Source organism: Coffea arabica, unplaced genomic scaffold (assembly GCF_036785885.1).
Source record: "Coffea arabica cultivar ET-39 unplaced genomic scaffold, Coffea Arabica ET-39 HiFi ptg000047l, whole genome shotgun sequence".
Lineage (NCBI taxonomy): Eukaryota > Viridiplantae > Streptophyta > Magnoliopsida > Gentianales > Rubiaceae > Coffea > Coffea arabica.
The window spans coordinates 500-20,533 of NW_027266194.1; the positions used below are offsets into that span (position 1 = coordinate 500).

The window sequence follows — 20,034 nt, forward strand, 5'->3', positions numbered from 1 at the left end:
TTTCCTCGCACAGAAATACCAAAGATGTGAAGAAAGAAGTCAATACAACGCTTCAGGCATGTTCTTTGTTCTGGTATCTTTCAACGAAAAATACAGTGCCATCCTGAAATAGTTGTCCCAGTCACCCATGATCCAGTAATTAACATATTATGCCTCCAACGACAACATGCGTGATTAGGGTACGGCCTATCGTGTAATATAGGGCCAACTTAAGTTAGTTACCAAATTAATGCTACAACTTATAATGCTGTTTCTTTATTTACGGCGGGAATTGATAGAAGTTACGCAGGTTGACTCAGTGGTTTGTTTGGATTGGGCTTTATTTCCCCAAATTTATTTGCTTACATCATCATTACAATTTTCAATACACCTTTTTACCTTCCCAATTATCTTTTGGCTACTTTTATGCATCACGTATTTGTGGCTTCTGCCTCCTCTTGATAGAAAAGAAAATGAATTATGAACATAAATAGGTTGTGTAGCCTTGTTTGTCAGCTGAATCTTTGTTTATCTTTTCTTCCTACGCCTAAGCAAGAATGCATGCCCTCTTTTTTTTGTCTTAACGATAATATTTCTATAAATCAATCTATCCTAATTTATTAAGAGGGGGAGTCGATGAGAATAGAAAATCCATTAAAAAAGGTCACTGAAAACGACCACATATATTGGCAATTGGTGGAGAGTCAACACCACTAAAACTTAAGGGGATGGCCAAAGGGCTGCTGGCAAGATGCATGTCCTCCCTCTCCCAATTTATTGCCGTTTCCCCGACAACATGTAAAGCAAACAACTACTAATTTTTTTTAATGGACCAGAGGTCAAAAAAATCCTTTTTTCCTTAAGTTTATTGGGCCTCAGAAAAATCTTTGATGCAGGCTGGGCCCCGTGGAAAGGAAAGATTGATAATCCAAGTGCTAGAATTGCGAAGACGATGCGAAGTCGTTTCGACCACGGTGAATCGGGTGAAAAATCTTCAAAGCTAAAGCCCCGGAGTTACTGGACTGGGGACAAGAAGAGAGCATAACAGAAAAGCGCGCCAAACATTGGCACACACCACACACACTGTTGTGAGAACGGGAGGATGCCGGAGCTTCCGGAAGTCGAAGCTGCTCGAAGAGCTATAGAGGAGCACTGCTTAGGCAAGAAGATTGTTAAGTCAATAATCGCCGACGACTCCAAGGTCGTCGATGGGGTATCTCATAAGGACTTCGAAGCCTCCCTAAATGGGAAAACCATCGTCGCCGCTCATCGCAAGGGGAAGAACATGTGGCTCCAACTCAATTCCCCTCCTTTTCCCTCTTTCCAGTTCGGTACAATCCCATTTCCCTAGGAACCCTAAAGCTCATGCAGCAGTAAAGTTAACATTTTTATTTTTTTAAATTGTTTATCATTTTTGTGTTTTTGTTTAAAGGGATGACTGGTGCGATATATATTAAGGGAGTTGCAGTTACTAACTATAAAAGGTGAAAAGTTTTTTCTTGCTCTTGCTCTTCTTTATTTGGTTTGTTTAGGTCCCAGTTTATAAAGTGATAATCTTGTATCTCGTAATTTTATAAGATGTTGTGCGGAAAGCTTTGAAAATTTTTTTCCCCGGGAAAATGCTGTTCTTTCTGGAATTAAGCTGCTGCGTGAGCTGCTGCGTGATTTCTGTCAAAATGGTTTTTTGATGTTAAGATTGTTGCGGATACAGATCTGTATATGCATGTTCGAGGCTCTGCAATTTTATTATTTAGATAAAGACGGAGATCAGAAGACAGAAGTAAATTGGCTGAGTCAATGGAAAAACAGAAATAGGTGATTATTGGGGAGTGCACTAAGATAACGATTGTGGAAGTTAAGGTTCAGATTATGTTCTTTTTCTGAACTAAGTCCTTCCATTCTTGTTTTTCCTTCCTGTTTTCATTAATTTGTGTGGAGGAAACATGGGAAACCAATCATATCTTCTCCTGTGCTTAATTAAGTTGCACTTGATACTAATGAAAGAACTTTTCTATTATTGGACTTTGTTACAGATATGGTTGCTCTTTTTCAAAACTTTTGTGTACCGATGAGGATAAATTGCTTTATTACTCGCAGGTCTTCTGTAAAAGACACTGATGAGTGGCCTTCGAAGTATTCCAAGTTCTTTGTTGAGGTAAGCAGCATCGCTGCCTCATATTAATCAAACTATTGCCTGCTTTGGTTTTAAGTTTGAACTGCAACTGCTACTTCCTACCATAAATTAGCAGTAGACTTTACTATAGAAAGAATGTAAAATTTGAACAATGATATATCATGCTAGGTTTACAGCATTATATAGGTTTGTCAAACCATATTTCATGTCCTTGTTGGATGTTAAGCGTTCAACATGCATATTTGGCTTATTGTAGGCGAGTCCACGTAACCTAAACTGTATGTCCTTGTCATATGCCTGAGATGGACTTTGGTTGGTAAACTCACGAAGTACTTCTGACCTTTTAGTTTTTCTGCTTCAGAATACCAGAAGCTATTCCTGGGTTGTGTGGAATGAGTAGCCTATTACCATCTCTCTGGAGCATGCATGAAGATATTGGGCCTGGTTAATGCTCTTTAGTGCAGCTTTGCCATGTTGTTGTCATTTTTGTCTGAAACCTCTCAGCTTAACAATGAAAATGCTGGCCTAACATCTGTAAATTTTTTTCTAAATGTAAACTTTTCCCTAGGGAGTTTTAAGTCTTTATCTGCTATCCATCTTCTAAAGTTAGAAAAATCTTGTCTGATATTTCAATGCTTAATTTATCTATTTCTCAGTTGCTTGGTTGTATCTGAATTAACGAAAAATCATGTTTAGCTGTCAAAGTTTGTAATCATGCCAAGGAAAAGAATGTTCTTTCATTTTGCAAGTATTTCTTCTTACACAGTGGGTTTCTTCTTGTTCTCTTGTGCAGTTAAATGATGGTTTGGAGCTCTCATTCACTGATAAGAGGCGTTTTGCAAGAGTTCGCTTACTTGACAATGTATTCGAATACTCATTGTCTTATTTTCGCAATGTTGTATGTGCTTTTGTTCTTAGAGCAGGTTTCCATTGAAATGATGATCATGGATCACTTTTGCAGCCTGTTGCAGTACCACCAATATCTGAACTTGGTCCAGATGCATTGCTGGAGCCTATGGCTGTAGATGAGTTCCATAAGTTGTTGAGTAAAAAGAATTTAGGCATCAAGGCTCTTTTACTTGATCAGGTTAAAAAGTTTGCTTTCAGCTTGAGATTCAGAATAATAGAGAATGACAATAATCCTGGATACGTGTGATTGTTTGCTTTTACATTGTTTTATCATTATGAAATCCTTGTTATATTTTTGTAGTGGGTTAATTATTTGAATTACCCATAAATGGTCTCCATCTTGACTAACTGATGTTTTATTTTCTGGATACTGATGAAATTGATGCTGAAGTAGTTAATGGAATGCATATTTTTGGCTTCTGCACCCCTCTGGTCACTTGTGTGGACCTTTTAAGATTGTGTAACAGAAATGTTGATTGGACTACTATTTGGCCTCTAATCTGCCAATACACATTACCTTGCAACTTAAGATGGTTGATATTTTTGGGATACTGTTTCATTGTGTCTTGTTAGAGTATGTAGTTAGAAGATTCTTAAAGTAAATGACAAATGTGGGTGTTATTTAGTAAAGCAACTGAATTTTTTGAGACTTGCTTCCCATTGTAGACTCCTGGTTAATCTATCATATCCCCAAAAATTTAGTTACGAGGAAGATGGACTTACTGTGAAAAACGTATTTAGAAAATAGAGAGAGCAGGGGGCGCTTTTTTACGAGGATGTTATGGTCATTCTAGTCTTGGGGGACAAACATGTTTATAAGATGATTTAGTGGGATTTGATTAATATCTTACATTCCACTATTGAATGTTCTTTGTAATGCTCGTATTCTAGCTGTGCAGATGCAGTTTGTTCGGTGTACGATGAGAATGGTTAATGCTGTTTCAACGTATCTTTAAAACATGTCTAGTGAATGTAATTATTCTCTTTTCAACTGGTAGATGTTTGAACTGCTTTGTCTCAGGGTTTTATCTCAGGAATTGGCAACTGGGTTGCTGATGAAGTTCTATATCAGGTGAGTGTCTATCATTTTTGTCAGTTCATTGGGATTTGGTTCTAACCTTAGGTTGCATATATTTTGTAGTTACACGGGGAACTCTGGAACGTTTTTTGTGCATGACATCCCTCTAGGAAAATAATAAAGAAAATTTTAGGCATAATAGAATCATGTACAAGTGTGATTTCTTTGTTTTCTGTTTCTCTTGTCTGATAATGCTCTTTTAAGATGAGAATTTTCTACATTTTCCAGTTAAGTTTCTGCTAATTGTTTTGAAATTTGAATTGCATATTCATGGCTTTAGTACATATTATTTTTTTGGCCGTATAGTGGGAGTTTTTTTTTATTTATTCATTATTTATTTTTTTCTGTGTGTCTATTTGTGAACAGGCTAAAATTCATCCCCTGCAAAGTGCTTCCAGCATGTCCATAGAAGTCTGTGGAACATTGCTCAATTGTATTAATGAGGTGACCATCCAATGTCACAAGTTTTTTTTTTTTTTTTTAAATTTTTTTTCTTTTCTATTTTGATAGGTTGTTTCATTGAGAATTCATTATTCATGTCGTGCTATGGAGACTATACTTCTAGGTTATACAATTTGCTGTACAAGTTGATGCTGACTGCGGTTCTTTCCCTCGTCAATGGTTGTTTCATTATCGGTGGGGGAAAAAGCCTGGAAAAGTTAAGGGTGAGATAATTTAAGAGTATGCATCATCTTGACAATACATTCCATTTTACAGGTGATTGGAAAGGCTATTGAAGTCGGGGCAGATAGTAATCAGTTTCCCAGTAATTGGATATTCCATTTCCGGGAAAAGAAGCCTGGCAAGGCTTTTGTTGATGGTTTGACTCCTGACTGATGTGGTATCTTGCGTGTGTCATCGATAAATGCTTATTGTGCTTTAACGTGTTGGGATAAGCCACAACTTTTCAAGATATTGATATTACACTACTTCCAGTTTAAGCCCTGTGTAATAGAAGGCTAACCAAAGGAAAACTTTGACTAGAGGCCCTGAATTGTGCCACATCACTGTTGTGCCACAATTTTTCTATTTATTCTTCTTGAATTCCTGATTATAGTAGTGAGTAGAGAGTAGTTTTTCCTTTTATCCAAGCATGCGTTGATTTGGAAAACAAAAGCGGGATTTTTAGATTTGGTCTTGTGCATCTATTACCATACAATCTTTAGCTGTTTTGAGTGGTGTACCGTTGGGATAATAATAAATTTCTCTTTATGCCAGGGAAGAAAATTGAGTTTATCAATGCTGGTGGCAGGGTATGTTTCTTGCAACTTGTAGATTATGATATTCTTGTATCTTATCTGAAGCTGCCTGCTGCTTTTACCTCAGACGACAGCTTACGTGCCAGAACTTCAAAAACTCGGGGGAGCACAAGCTGCAAAAGAAGCAAGTAAACCACAGAAAAGCTCAGCTAAAAACACCAAAAATTCTAAAAAAGGTGTTGGTAGTGATGATAATGATGATGATGAACCAGAAAGTGAGGAAGATGCAAAAACTAGAAAATCCAAAGTGATAGGAGGGAAAAAGGCTGCTAGAGGTACAAATGCCCCTGTGAAAGCGAAGCCCAAGAAAAGTCCCAATGTGGCTGGTGATGATTCCAATGATGATAATGATGGAGACTATGGCGATGAAGATCCAAAGAAAAATGGAAATAAGAAACTTACTGCAAGAAGTATGCCCAAGGGAAGCTGCAAAGATGATAGTGGAATTGAGTTCAAGAAAGATACAGGGAAAAATTCTGCTAGGAAAAGAAAGCCAGTTGAAAGTGATGATGACAAAAATTACGATGGGAATCAGAAAAATGGAAAAGAAGCCAAGGCTCAGAAGGCACCCAAGGAAAAGGTTGATACCAGTCAGACCAGGAGGTTGACCAGGAAGAAAGTATAATAGTTGATGATATGCATTCGTCACTTGTGATTTGTCTATACTCCCTACCCTTATTCTGAAACAATAGGGATCAGGTACCAAGCATGGTATTGTTGCTTTTTGTAAGGAATTTACAGTGCCTCAAACCTGTTGTAATTCCCTTCATGCTCATTTTAGTTTTGATCTGCCGTAGAAACTTTGATGATTAAGTTTCTGTAGGAAGTTGTAGATGCTCCTTTTGAATGATTGGCAATTTAGCTAATTCAATGAAGCCTTAAGTTGGACCTTCCCAACAGTTATAACTGTGAATCCCCACCACGGGAAGCAGTAAAACAAGAAATGACTATAGGCGGAATCTAGCTTTTAGCTAAGAATACATTTGACTTGTATGCGATCTTTTGATGTTAAATTTAGAATTGCGGTAACCAATAAAGTACATTTCCCCAAGTAGTTTCCAAGGTTCAGTCACATATGGGGGCTTGTCGTTGATGTACGCAATGGGTTGGCTCCTTGCGGTTCAGAAGGATATTCTCAAGGCATCAACAACTTTCTCTGGCCTGTTAATGGTAAAACAGCAATAAAAACCAAGCACGTAGCGGGAATTTTGTTGAGTAAAGAGTTTTGAGTTTTATACCAGTCCTCTTGCGGCATATGACCTGCACCTTCAATTAACTCAAGCTTGACAACCTCGGGATTTCCTTTCTGGAATTCTTCTGCCACTGATTGAGGAAGATACTTGTCCGATATTCCCCATGCAACTAAGATTGGTTTATCCCACCTGTAATCAGTATGCAGATCATTCCAGTGTCAAAAGCACAACAAAAGCAGTGCTAACAGCCTTAAACAACAAAAGCTATCAGTATAAGATTTGAAAATTTGCTGTGGAAAGGTTTCGTTTGATAACATTAGATTCAACGACTTTCAGAATTGCAGGCCCAATCAGCTGTAGTGTATATGATTATTGCTGAATAATTCTATGCGGTTTTGCAGCACCGAAAGTTCCCCTAACACTTTTGCTTCAGCCTATTAGTTACTCAAAAACATGATTTTGCACTTCACTTCAAAACACATGCTTGGTTTAATTCATTGTTAGCTACATTCAGCTGCAATGACTTCTCCACCTGAAGGTATACTTTACAGGTAGGTATACATAGCGTACAAACATAACAGGGATTTGCAACTCCTGTTAACACTATTACAAATTAAATACATAAATTTACCTTCCTGAAGCAAACCCACATGAAATTTCACCCAACAACTCATTGAAGTTCACTTTTTTTGCTGCTTCAAGCAGTGCTGGAAACCAAAACATACAAGAGAACATTACTACGAGAGGGTATCTCGGAGGAAACCATTTTTGCTCCAAAAAAAAAATGATGCTTTTTAGTGTCATAGCAACAGTGAACTGAGAAAGACTAGCTGGTAATCCAACATGTTCATTTTCAATAAAAAGAGGAAGCATGATGATTAGAGTGAAAACCAGACCAAATCCGGGTCCGCTGCTTGACAAATATGGTAATCTGTACACCTCAGCCTTCTCCAGCTTCAAAACATAACTGCCATGAAAGCCGGTCTCGTGTTTAAAAAAACAAAAGAGCACAAAATGAATCAAGAAAAATGCGAAGATCTAGTTAGTTTTGGAAGCCTAGAAAGGCAAAGGCACAGCGTTTCCAGTTTCATAATGCTTAATGTGTATAACTTACATACATGAATTTTGGATGTTCTGTTGGACATTATATGTGTAACGCAAGATGGCCAGAGCAAATTCTTATCCCATTAGAGCTGGTTTATCTTCTGTTTTGATTTGTTATACTTTTCTGAGATTATTCGTTCAAGTTTCAACATACCCTACCATACAAAGTTACAATCTATCTCACTGTAGTTCAATAAAAAGTATCTATAATGTTACTTCCAGAACAAATTCCAGATACATACGCGCTACCTGCTTCAATAAATCTCTCAGCCATAATAGCATTCTGGCAAGTGAACTCACCCAAGAATGGAATCCTATAGATAACAGAGATAGTGGAAAGAAACGGTAATGTAAGCATACTTTCTAAGAACATACTATATAAGCTTTAGTGGCGTATAATACAGAATTAAGACAACATAGTATACCATACTTTGAATAGCAAACAAGATCCTCGAGAAAAAATATGGCAGCATCTCTGTTTTTTATGATGTTCATTTCTTCATCAGCATAATAAGTATTGGCAATCAAACCGTGGATAAACCATTTGTAGACTATTAAGGAAACAGGTCAACCACTTTCTTCAAATTGTGGATTATAAGCCGAATGAAAGAAAATGGCCATGAGACATGAAAGCATATCATCAACAAAAGCTCTCTATGACATAGCCTTTACACTCTTTTCCGATGCAGAAGAAAAGAGAGTTTCCGTGTCAGCCTGTTGCTTTTGATGTTTGACGTTAAAAGTAAAAGGGCAGTTATCAACTGTTTTCAGATTGACCTCTCCACTTCTCTCCTTTTCCATTTCACCAAGAACAAGAAGCATGGATCAATACAGTCAAACAACATACTGAGGGGTTCAATTAACATGTCCATATGGTCAGAAAGTACGTCACTGTCTAATTTTCTTCCAAAGTGTCACTGCATCAGAAGCAGGTATACGTGGAATGTTTAGCCAGACAATATGCTGCTTCTGAGTTTCCTATAATTACTTTTTGGGTGTATCTAACGAGAAATCTGGAAGCAGATGCTTCCAAGAATTAGTAATGTCAATTATTCTGAATTAACTGCTTTTAACTGTTATACAGTAGGATGACTTCATGAAAATCCAAGTCTCAGTTGAAACGTACAAAAGATGTATAATATTACTGAAGTCAACTCACTAAACTTCTGTTTGAATATGCTACAGAGGGGGATGCCGGGAAAAGGGAGGGGGGAGGGGGGAGGGGGGGGTCACATATGCATATTATCTTCCAAACCTAAACAAATTAGTGGTTAACCATAGTGACTTAATCCCCCAAAAAAGAAGACAACATGTTATGAGAGATTCAAAGAAGACAATATTCGTTGACGCACTAGATAGATTCTCAAACTAATTGAGTAAAATCAACATCTCCAGATTTATATATGAAGAATATAATTTGACTCATCAATTTTTAACGAAGTTACTGCTTGATGAATTTACACCAATGCTCAACACTTAAAAATTAAACCTGAGCTGTTTAAAGAGTCCAGGAATAGGAGATGAAACTGTCAATGGAGTGTTCAGAATTGCCAGCTTTGATATTTTATTTTGGTTCTTTAAAGCCCAAGTCAATCCATAAGAGCCTACAAGGAATCCCTGCGCAAAAATGATAATAGGAGAGTTTAGAAATGTGATTTGACTACCGTTAGATCATGATATTCATACACCACGGCAAATCCTGCAACTCTTGAGCAATCAAAACTTGCAGTGTAGGATGTACATTAAAAACTAAATATCAAACAATTTTTTGAGGGTACGTGTTGCTTTGCATGTACCAATAAGAATATCACTTCTATAGATCTTTAGCTTGATGAAACCTTTTCTAACCTGAACAACGAGGAAAAATGGAGATGTGACCCCAAGGACATCTAGTAACTTATCAAATCCGTCATGGAACTCTTTTTCTGTCACAATGAATTTCTCATAATCTCAGAAACGAAGCAATAGAGCCACATAAAATTGTTCTCTAATACTGTCAGATCTGAATCTTTGCAAAATTTACCAACCAGTGTAATCAAAACCATATCCAGGCTGTGGCTTGTCACTAAACCCAAATCCTATCCAGTCTGGTGCAAAGCAGTGAAACCCAGAATCTGCCATCTGGTAAACAAAGATGTTAGTCACAGATTAACACAGATGAAATGATAAACCACCATGTAAGATGGTGTCAACAATAAATGGATAAATACTTGCTCAAACATGTATAATTTTACCAATGTAGCACTGTAGTGTTTTCTGATTGCTAACCGTGCATTCTTTTGTAATTTTCTTTTTCCTTTTGCATTATCAGATTTATAAGTTCACTAAAGTACGACAAAATTTTTCTTCTCTAGAGTCAATACTTTTTGTTGCTTTAGAAATGTGCCAAGTTCTCAAAGACATGTACAGGCGCAAAACAGTTGGCTAACTCAGAACTATAAAAGTGAAATAAAGAGGAAAATTGGAAAAAGGCAAAAAACTTAAGCTGCAGTAGCATCCTGGTTTTCTGATTGCACAGAGTTCGATACAACCTTAGGTTTAGCTTAGAGAGGAAGCTGACCCGAGACATGACATTACGATAGCTATAAGATTGTGTTGGAGCCCCATGAAGAAACACAATGGTTCCACGTCTGCTTGCAGCTGACCCTGCAAAGGGCAGACAGATTTTCTTGAGTCCTGTAGAAGAAAATAACCAACAGCAGCAAAATGCATAGTTGACCTGTTTCTCTCACAAACCATCTTAGCCCTCCAGATTTGATGTATGAGCCATATTCCCTTCCTTTGTCTTCTATTCTCTGTAAACAGGAGTACAAGTACATTAACCCCTGAATGCTAAATCATCACATCACACTGAATGAAGCATTTCTCTACAAACTGGAAAGACGATGCAGATATCTCCCTTCCACACCTTAACCTTTCTCACAGGAAGCATCTTCTTAAACAGAAAATATAATTCGAATGCAGAAGGAAAAAAAATCAGCAAGAAGATTTATAAGGAGTTACTGTCCAATGCAGTTTTTCTTGTTCACTTTTGCCTTTGGGATCACCTTGCGCAGCAAGCATGACATTGTGGATGCTGCATAAGTTTTGTCCTTCTAAAATGAGATATAGATTGATAAGCTCAAGTCCTTAAGTGGTGATTTCTATTCAGGTTGCACTCGAGGTGCTTCAGCTTTAATTCGAAAGGCCAACAAGTTTTTGTTTCCCTTTCAAACAAACATTAGAGAGAGATTTACAAACAATAAAATTGCACAATTCACAAGACTCCAACAATCCTAGCTAGCTCAAGGTTCTACATGGAAATTTCAATGCAAAGATCTTGATTGGCAGCGTCTAATCTTTAGCCGACATGACAGTTTTTATGCTCACATCGAAGTCCACTGTAACTTTCTAAAAAGTGGGGCAGAGACAAGATTTCAGTTGTTCAAGTTGCTAAAGCGGGGAAGACTGCTAAGTTATTAGGGCATAGGCATTAAGGCATTCATCGAAAATGCCAAAACAAACGTAAATTACAAATAACTACTAGAATGTGCATACACATTTTAAGATACAAAGGCCAAAAAGACTGCTGTAGTATTGACAGCAAAGCAGATCGGAGTTGCTTACGGAAAGCATTTGGCCGACATTGCCGTCCTCGGCAGGGGATTCAGGGAGTTGAATAGCACTCTTACTGGAAGGATTATCGGTGACAAATCCAAAAGGGTTGAATGCTGGCTTGTCATTGTCCTCCTTTTCTGAAGCTTTGGCAAAGATTTTAGGAAACCTTGGTTTTCTTTTGCTTCTACTAGTCCAAAATCCATGGACACGTCCAGCGGTGCTGTTGAACCGCGAGGAAGATGAGGAGGTGGAGCAAGATGAGGAAGCTTGGAAGTTCAGGCGAGTTGGTGGAGGAGGAGACCCCAGAAAGAAGGCCATTTGATGATATGAGGTTGAGAGAGTGGAGGGAATTTTGAGCATAACCAACACCACTGACTACTTAATCTGCCTTTTCAAACTTTTGAAAGCTCCACCTCATACTATTGAAGTTCTCACAAAAAAGTGGTATCTTTTGATTGATTTCACAGTGCCCCCTAAGGAAGTTAGTGAATATTTTGAGCAAGTGAAATTGCAAAAATCTTGTGTTATTAACTTAATTTCTTTTCAGTTGGGACTATTTAAAGATTATTTCTTTTCCATTCATCAACGTTGTTAATACTGTTTGCCTCTTAGCCAGTAACAAGTATGTTAAGGTAATTTTAAGTACCTTTTCTCGTTCAAAGACGTATTTAATTGAAGTGTTATCTTAATAAATAAGAGACTAATCTTGTATACATTAACAATACATGTACTAATAGACATAAATATCACTCTCTTCATGCTTGCAATTTTTTATTTGTTTAATTCTTTTAGCTTTTTATGTATCTTTGTTATATATATATATAAGTAATTTTAGAGAAATAATGTTCTAATTGCCAAAGAAGAGATAATTTAATCATTATAGATGATTGCATTATGCTTAATATTTTTTCTTCTCTCACCACATTTTATAGCATATTATTACCAACTTTTTGTTTTTATGTCTAGATCAATCAATTTACCTCTATATTTGTTACTACTACTTCCAATATAAGACCCTAACGCTTTGATGATGTTCCAATTCTACTTCTTGCCTTAAATGTGTTCATTTACTCTGCTCTTATGCTTCGGCCTACGCTTTGCGTAAAACCAACAAAATACAAGGGCCAATAACTAATAAAGAAAAAGTTGAACTAGGTCGAGAGAACATTAACCTGCCCGACTTTGACACAAGTCACGTGACAGCTCCTACCTCAACCATGACGGACGACCACAATTTTTCTCCGGCCGACGAGGGCTTATCGCCGAACCCAGATATTGAAATCACCGTAAGAATCTCTTATTTGTCCTCTCTTATCGATTAATCACGTTTCCTATGCTGTCTACGTTGGATCATTGTTTAATAAATCTTTTTTTTGGGGGGTTATGTTCTTCTTCCCGGAAAATTGTGGAGTTTCAGAGCATTTAGCTGCTTAATTGCCGCATTGTGTGAGTTCGTTTTAATGGGGCTTGCCGTAAAGTTGAAAGTAAAGCTGGGTAACTTGCTGCTTGCTGTATAGTTACTTAATTTATTTAACCCCAAAGTGGTAGTAGAATAGAAATTCTTGGAATTTTAATTTTACTTCAGTTTATCATTTGTGGCATGATTGTTGAATTTACTGGAGAAATGTTCAAGGAATTGAAGTTTAATATAGTTGTAGCTACTTGAAATTCACCTAGTTTGTCATTCGTGGTTTGTTGTACTGGTTTACTATTGCTCCATTTGGATTAGCTGTTTTTTGGAGTGTTTTTGAAAAACTTTACTATAACAGTGTATATGAAAAAGTTTTATATGGAATTTTTTTGAGTTGTTTTTGTTTGTATATTATTGTAGCATTGTATTTGAAAAACTTGTTTTTGAAACATAGGGAAATATGTTTTCTGGTCGACTTATTTTTGTCCTTTCGGACTCCAGATGGAAGGGAGTTCAGAGGATGGCGAACAACTGCACCAAGATGAAGGCAGCGAGCAAGAGATTGATGGGGAGGAAGTCTTCGGATTTGAAAGTACTGACCTTGGAGATGACACTAACCAGGTTCTTGCAATTGAACATGTTGATATAGCTAACACTGCTGATCAGATGCTTGGAATTAACAGGGATGACCTTGAGAATGACATGCAGGTGCTTGATTTTGAAAGGAATGGCCATGATCATAGTAGTGAACAGATGCTTGAGATTCAATGTGGTAACCTTGACAACGGCATAGATAGAGATACAGTCATAGACGATCAGAATCTTGTCTCTGGGGCAAAGGACTATCTTCCACCTGTGGTTGGGATGGAGTTTGAATCTTATGATGATGCCTATAATTATTATAACTGCTATGCCAAAGAGCTTGGATTTGCAATCAGGGTTAAATCTTCGTGGACAAAACGTAACAGCAAGGAGAAACGTGGCGCAGTGCTCTGTTGTAACTGTGAAGGTTTCAAAACAATGAAAGAAGCAAGCAGTAGAAGAAAGGAAACAAGAACCGGTTGCCTAGCAATGATAAGGTTGAGATTAGTGGAGTCCAACAGGTGGAGGGTGGATGAAGTGAAGATCGAACATAACCATCCATTTGACCCTGAAAGGGTTCAAAACTGTAAATCACACAAGAAGATGGACCCAGGGAGCAAGAGGAAGTTGGAACCATCTGTTGATGTGGAAGTACGGACAATCAAGTTGTATCGTACTCCTGTAATTGATACGGTGGGCAACAGAAGCTCAAATGAAAGAGAGAGTGGGAACCAAGTTGACCAGTCCAAGCATTTGAAACTTCATCAAGGCGAAGCAGAATATATATCGAACTTTTTTGGTCGGTTGCAGTTGACAAACCCCAATTTTTTCTATGTTATGGATCTAAATGATGAAGGGCATTTGAGGAATGTGCTTTGGATTGATTCCAGGTCCAGGGCTGCATATGGTTATTTTGGTGATGTGGTAGCAATCGACACAACTTGTTTGTCAAAAAGCTACAATATTCCTCTGTTGTTATTTGTTGGAGTAGATCACCATCTGCAGTCTATTTTGTTAGCTTGTGGCTTCCTTGTAGATGAAACCATGGAGACTTACATTTGGTTGCTGAGAGCATGGCTTTCATGTATGTCGGGACGTCCTCCACAAACAGTTTTAACAGACCGCTGCAAGGCCTTGCAAAGTGCAATCTCTGAGGTTTTTCCCAGGACTCACCATCATTTATATTTGCCCCTCGTCATGCAAAGCATTCTTGATAAATTAGAAGTGGGGGCATCGAAAGTCTTTCAAGATGTACTTAATAGAACAGTTTACAATTCACTGAAAGCTGATGAATTTGAAATGGCTTGGGAGGAAATGATCCAGCACTTTGGACTCAGAGATCATAAATGGCTTCAGACTTATTACGAAGAGCGAGAAAGATGGGCTCCAGTTTACTTGAAAGATACATTTTTTGCGGGACTAGTTACTTTTCCTCCAGGAGATTGCATGAGCCCTTTCTTCGATGGGTATGTAAATAGCCAGACAACCTTGAAAGAATTTTTTAATATCTATGAATTAGTTTTACAAAAGAAGCATCAGAAGGAAGCTCTTGATGACTTGGAATCAAGAAAGTATATACCCGTGTTAAGAACAAGGTGCAATTATGAGGTGCAGCTGTCTGAAGTGTACACAAAAGAAATATTTTTGAAGTTTCAAGTTGAGTTGGAACTGATGTCCAACTGTTTTAACGTGACACAAATTCATGCTAATGGCCCCATCATCACATACGTGATAAAAGAACGGGATGCTGAAGGAGACATGAATAATGCAAGAAATTTTGAAGTGATGTATGATAAAGTAGGATTAGAAGTTCGCTGTATTTGCAGCTGCTTCAATTTTAGAGGTTACCTGTGCAGACATGCTTTACAGATTCTTACCTATAACGGTATAGAGGATATCCCAAGTCAATATATCCTATCACGGTGGAGGAAGGATTTTAAGCGCTTGTATGCACCTGATATTGGCTCAAACGTGATTGATGTTACCAATCCTGTGCAATGGTTTGATCACTTGTACAGACGTGCCATGCAAGTTGTCGAGGAAGGGATGACTTCTCAAGATCATTATACGGTTGCTTGGCAAGCATTTAAGGAGTCTTTGAATAAAGTTCGTCTTGTAGCAGACAGGCATGTACAATGAAATTATATGCTACTAAGCTAGTGGTTCTTCTTCTGTACAGGAGCTATGCCCTATTGTTCCATCTTCCATACAATCATACAAGCAGTCAGTTTGTTGTATAGAGCAATATTGCCTGTATAGTTCCCTTACATGGAATAGGTGCCCTATTGGAGCATCTTATCGCGCGCGCGCGTGTATATATATATATATATATATATATATATATATATATATATATATATATATATATATATATATATATATATGTATGAATGTATGCATGTATAGTAGAATAAAGGATATTTGTTGTGTTTGGGTAGTAGCAATTTACAAAAAATAAAAACTATTTGCTTATATCACGAACACATTTTTTAATAATTTTTTTATCATTTTAATCACCTTTTTATTTGACATACATCATATCACAAAAAATGATACACTAATTATTCCAAATGATAAATTATTTCAAATAATCTCCGGTCGAAACATACTTGAATGATGTCATAGTTGTGATTTTTATATGTATTTTGTTGGCATGGGTACCATAGTAAATTGATGTCACGGAGCAGACTTTTTTTTTTTTCAAGAATTTCTAGATAATTTACTGCCTTTTTTTGGGGGAAAAAAAGCGTCTTTAATAAAGGTTTAAGCAGGGATGGTCACGATTCAAGTTTGAATTAGAGTAGAACCAAAATTCGACCAATAATTTGTTGAACTGGAATTGGGACTGTAATTTGAAAATCAGAACTGGAGTTGACTAAAGATTTAAATTCAGATTTAACAAAAAATTTGAATCAAAACCGAACACTTGATACTGAACCTATTTGACTAGTTTAGAATTTAATATCAACAGTCATCACCCAACACCAGCCGTCCTAATTCTAATCCCACAATCTATTGTCCCATCCCATTAGTAAATTTAGATTCTATAATTATTCTAAATTCAAGACTGATATAATTCAATCAACAATGAAGTATTTTTTCATAAAATTTGCATCATTTTTCTTTTTTCTTACACATGACAATATAATAAATTCATTTTTTTTGTTTCCTTCATTCGTTGTCATATTTTTTAGAATCAATTTTATAACAACATGTGTTTAAATATAACTAAGGAATTGGAATCATAATAAAAAAAAAAAATCAGAACCATAACTGGAATAAAGCCAAAACCAAAATTAGATTAAAACCGAAAGTTTAAGAACTGTCGTCGTAACTGTTGTCTGGTTCACGTTTCACATTTGAGAAGAACCAAAATCATCAATTTTAAAATTAGAATCGCGGTTTAAATAAACATGTTTAAATAAATTGATGAAAGTTTTCATTTCTGCTTATGAAGAAATGAATAAAGTAGAAAATTAACTTTACTCGTAGGACACCAATAATAATATAATAATAAAAGAACTTAGCATAGCATGGTGAACTCTTAACCCACCGGATCAAACCATAGCCAGCTCCTCACTCCTCCGCCATATGGTTCGACAAAAAGGCTAAATTGGTTCGACCGTGCGACCGTCTAGACGAACCTGTCAGGCACTCTCGCCGGAGAAGCACCTGTGATCCCTCCGGCCGGCTTGTTCGCTACCTCCGATCAATATACAGTAAGTCCAAGATCATTCTCTATTTAAATATAATTTCCTTTCAAAAGTTCCTTATTTTCCCCTCTCAACAGGTAAAGATCAGGAACTATATACCGAGATATAAAGTCATTGAAATGCTTAATTTCTTCTGGGAGCTATCACTGCATGGCCAGCGTAATAGTTGATAAATGGCCAAAGACTAAATCTCCTTTTGACCTTTTAATATGTATGCTAGTATAGGTTTACTTTCTTCAGTGAATGTTTAAATTTCTCCAGGCTAATTCAGTATTAAAATGGAATCTTTGGCTGCCGGAACGGTACCGAATCTTATTTGAAAAATAAATTTTCAGTCTTTCCTTGGGAGGAATAAGTTGAACTTTCATTGTAGTTTGGCTAATCCTATTTTTGAAATTTGTCAATTATCTGGAGAATAGGTTTCCTTGTTCTGAATCTTGTCTCGTTGGCACTACAGTGTAGAATTTACTCACATACATTGGCTATGATGTGTTTGTGTCCGCAATGTGACCTTTCAGGATTATCAATGTTGAAACAAGAGGAATATCTCTGGATATCACGCAAACTTTTGGATATTGAACTCTGTAACTGCAGCAGTAGACCGTAGTTTTCACTATTTAGGTAGGGGTTTTTCATTTTTGTTTTGTATATCGTGAATTCTGTATCCCTAATCTTCTATAATATTGTTAATTTATATTAGAGGACTTTGTACCACTCTTATGGGAATCAAGACTTTTGGAGTGTATATACTCATCTGGTTTCCTTTCAATTTTCAGATGGAAGAAGTGTCTGTTAACGGTGTTAACAGCGAGCAGGCAATTGAGGGACAAGGCTGTGAGACTTTTCTAGAAATTGATGATGAAAGAGCTGATTTGGACATTCAAAATGGTATTCCTGATGGAAGAAAGGAATTTGTTGCACCTGCTGTAGGGATGGAGTTTGAGTCATATGAGGATGCTTATAACTACTACAGTTGCTATGCAAAGGAGATGGGCTTCCGTGTTCGAGTGAAAAACTCATGGTTTAAAAGAAATAGCAAGGAGAAGTATGGTGCTGTGCTTTGTTGCAGCAGCCAGGGTTTTAAAAGAATTAAAGAAGTAAACCGCCTGAGGAAGGAAACCCGAACTGGTTGTCCTGCAATGCTAAGAATGAGAATAGTAGATTCTAAAAGGTGGAGGGTTGTTGAAGTTACACTTGAACACAACCATTTGTTAGGTTCAAAGATCTGCAAGGCTGTTAAGAAGATGGGCACTGTATCCAAGAGGAAGTTGCAGTCAAGCTCTGATTCAGAAGTACGGACAGTGAAGTTGTATCGAGCACTTGTAATTGATGCAGGTGTTAATGGAAATTCAAATATTACCGTGAGAGAGTCCAGAAGTTCTTCTGATCATTCTGATCAGCTGAGTTTGAAAAAGGGTGACGCACAAGCCATCTACAATTACCTTTGTCGAATGCAGTTGACTAATCCAAATTTCTTTTACTTGATGGATCTCAATGATAATGGCTGTATCAGGAATTTTTTCTGGGTGGATGCTCGGTCAAGGGCTGCTAGTGGCTACTTTTGTGACGTGATTTTTCTTGACAATACATTTTTGTCAAACAAATATGAGATTCCCCTTGTTGCTTTTGTTGGTACAAATCACCATGGTCAACCTGTGTTGCTGGGTTGTGGCCTGCTTTCAGGTGAGACGACTGGCTGTTATACCTGGCTGTTCAAAGCGTGGCTCACTTGCACATCTGGACATCATCCACACACCATAATTTCTGATAGATGTAAGATTCTGCAGAGTGCTATTGCTGAGGTCTTTCCAAAATCTCTACATCGATTCAGTTTGTCACACATCATGAGAAAAGTCCCTGAAAAGTTGGGAGGACTCCGCAATTATGATGCCATCAGAAAGGCACTGTGTAAAGCAGTTTATGAGGCCTTGAAACCATTTGACTTCGAAGCAGCATGGGGATTTATGATCCAGCATTTTGGAATTGCTGATCATGAGTGGCTTCGGGCATTATATGAAGATAGATCTCAGTGGGCTCCAGTTTACTTAAAAGACACTACTTTTGCAGGTATGGCTACTGCAAGACCTGGTGAGACCTTGAATGCATTTTTTGATAAATATGTACACAAGCAGACACCTTTGAAGGAATTCCTTGACAAATATGAATTAGCTTTACAGAAAAAGCACAAGGAAGAAGTACTTGCAGATATTGACTCAAGAAATTCAAATCCAGAATTAAAAACGAGATGTTCATTTGAGTTGCAGCTGTCCACAGTGTATACTAGAGAAGTTTTTAAGAGGTTCCAATTGGAGGTGGAGGAGATGTATTCGTGTTTTAGCACAACACAGTTACACGTTGAGGGGCCAGTAGTTATATTCTTGGTGAAGGAGCGTGTTATGGGGGAGGCAAATAGAAGAGAGATCAGAGACTTTGAAGTTCTGTATAATAGAGCAGCAGCTGAGGTTCGCTGCATCTGTAGCTGCTTCAACTTCTATGGATATTTATGCCGGCATGCTTTATGCGTTCTGAACTTCAATGGGGTGGAGGAAATCCCATTGAAATACATTTTACCGCGTTGGAAGAAGGACTACAAGCGTCTGCACATTCCAGAACAGGGGTCCGGCAATGCTGTTGTTACTGAAGGGATTCAGTGGTTCAGTCAGTTGTACAGAAGCGCACTGCAAGTTGTAGAGGAAGGAGTGATCTCCTTGGAACATTATAAAGTTGCATTACAAGCTTTTGAAGAATCATTACACAGAGTTCATAACGTTGAACATAAGATTGAATGATATATTCTTTTTACTTATTCCCAACATTTTTGTCTTCCGAGGGGTTATGTTTATTTTAAGTTTCGTATGTGTACGGCGTAGTGCTTGAAAAGTTTCATACGGGGTGTAATTCTGACACCAAAACGAGTTCGGAATCGATTTGTTATAGAGGCAAACAAGTAAGGTAAGGACATCCATTTTAATTTACTGATTTGGAAGATAATAATATATTACTGAGATTAAAAAAAGAAAGAAAGAAAAACTCTTATACAAACACACTAGTCAAAACTAATTTGAATTAGCATTT

The 20,034-nt window shown here is 37.3% G+C and overlaps 4 protein-coding genes across 13 annotated transcripts; 3 read left to right on the forward strand and 1 right to left on the reverse strand.

The window, feature by feature from the left end:
• Window positions 1-745: 745 nt before the first annotated feature.
• On the forward strand, window positions 746-6,258 carry LOC140032769 (formamidopyrimidine-DNA glycosylase-like). 5 transcript variants are annotated; one of them, XM_072073523.1, is made up of 10 exons: window positions 750-1,310; window positions 1,412-1,463; window positions 2,077-2,134; window positions 2,907-2,975; window positions 3,075-3,200; window positions 4,044-4,094; window positions 4,467-4,544; window positions 4,666-4,765; window positions 5,319-5,353; window positions 5,427-6,258. In XM_072073523.1, exons 1-10 carry the CDS (start codon window positions 1,082-1,084, stop codon window positions 5,982-5,984), a joined length of 1,356 nt encoding a protein of 451 aa, XP_071929624.1. In that variant the 5' UTR covers window positions 750-1,081; the 3' UTR covers window positions 5,985-6,258. The 5 variants fall into 5 exon arrangements, with proteins under 5 accessions (XP_071929626.1, XP_071929624.1, XP_071929627.1 ...); XM_072073526.1 differs by lacking the exon at window positions 4,666-4,765 and adding an exon at window positions 4,818-4,941 and having other exon boundaries at window positions 5,427-5,619; XM_072073522.1 differs by lacking the exon at window positions 4,666-4,765 and adding an exon at window positions 4,818-4,920 and having other exon boundaries at window positions 763-1,310.
• Window positions 6,259-6,309: 51 nt separating this feature from the next.
• Window positions 6,310-11,620, reverse strand: LOC140032770 (uncharacterized). 2 transcript variants are annotated; one of them, XM_072073527.1, is made up of 11 exons: window positions 11,263-11,618; window positions 10,376-10,451; window positions 10,217-10,302; window positions 9,684-9,777; window positions 9,505-9,581; window positions 9,146-9,273; window positions 7,899-7,970; window positions 7,449-7,519; window positions 7,184-7,259; window positions 6,598-6,741; window positions 6,310-6,520 (listed from the first exon to the last, which is right to left on the reverse strand). In XM_072073527.1, the coding sequence occupies exons 1-11, from the start codon at window positions 11,611-11,613 to the stop codon at window positions 6,481-6,483; spliced, it is 1,215 nt and encodes a 404-aa protein (XP_071929628.1). In that variant the 5' UTR covers window positions 11,614-11,618; the 3' UTR covers window positions 6,310-6,480. The 2 variants fall into 2 exon arrangements, with proteins under 2 accessions (XP_071929628.1, XP_071929629.1); XM_072073528.1 differs by lacking the exon at window positions 7,899-7,970 and having other exon boundaries at window positions 11,263-11,620.
• A 764-nt stretch (window positions 11,621-12,384) lies between these two features.
• On the forward strand, window positions 12,385-15,483 carry LOC113741591 (protein FAR1-RELATED SEQUENCE 8-like). 3 transcript variants are annotated; one of them, XM_027269153.2, is made up of 3 exons: window positions 12,385-12,539; window positions 13,166-13,285; window positions 13,373-15,483. In XM_027269153.2, the coding sequence occupies exons 1-3, from the start codon at window positions 12,471-12,473 to the stop codon at window positions 15,383-15,385; spliced, it is 2,202 nt and encodes a 733-aa protein (XP_027124954.1). In that variant the 5' UTR covers window positions 12,385-12,470; the 3' UTR covers window positions 15,386-15,483. The 3 variants fall into 3 exon arrangements, with proteins under 3 accessions (XP_027124954.1, XP_027124952.1, XP_027124953.1); XM_027269151.2 differs by having other exon boundaries at window positions 13,166-15,483; XM_027269152.2 differs by having other exon boundaries at window positions 12,394-12,539; window positions 13,119-15,483.
• Window positions 15,484-16,677: 1,194 nt separating this feature from the next.
• On the forward strand, window positions 16,678-19,774 carry LOC113741988 (protein FAR1-RELATED SEQUENCE 6). 3 transcript variants are annotated; one of them, XM_027269665.2, is made up of 3 exons: window positions 16,770-16,965; window positions 17,478-17,580; window positions 17,736-19,774. In XM_027269665.2, the coding sequence occupies exon 3, from the start codon at window positions 17,736-17,738 to the stop codon at window positions 19,746-19,748; it is 2,013 nt and encodes a 670-aa protein (XP_027125466.1). In that variant the 5' UTR covers window positions 16,770-16,965; window positions 17,478-17,580; the 3' UTR covers window positions 19,749-19,774. The 3 variants fall into 3 exon arrangements, 2 of the variants coding, with proteins under 2 accessions (XP_027125466.1, XP_027125468.1); XR_011836672.1 differs by lacking the exons at window positions 17,478-17,580; window positions 17,736-19,774 and adding an exon at window positions 17,037-17,471 and having other exon boundaries at window positions 16,678-16,965; XM_027269667.2 differs by lacking the exon at window positions 17,478-17,580.
• The last annotated feature ends 260 nt before the right edge of the window (window positions 19,775-20,034 follow it).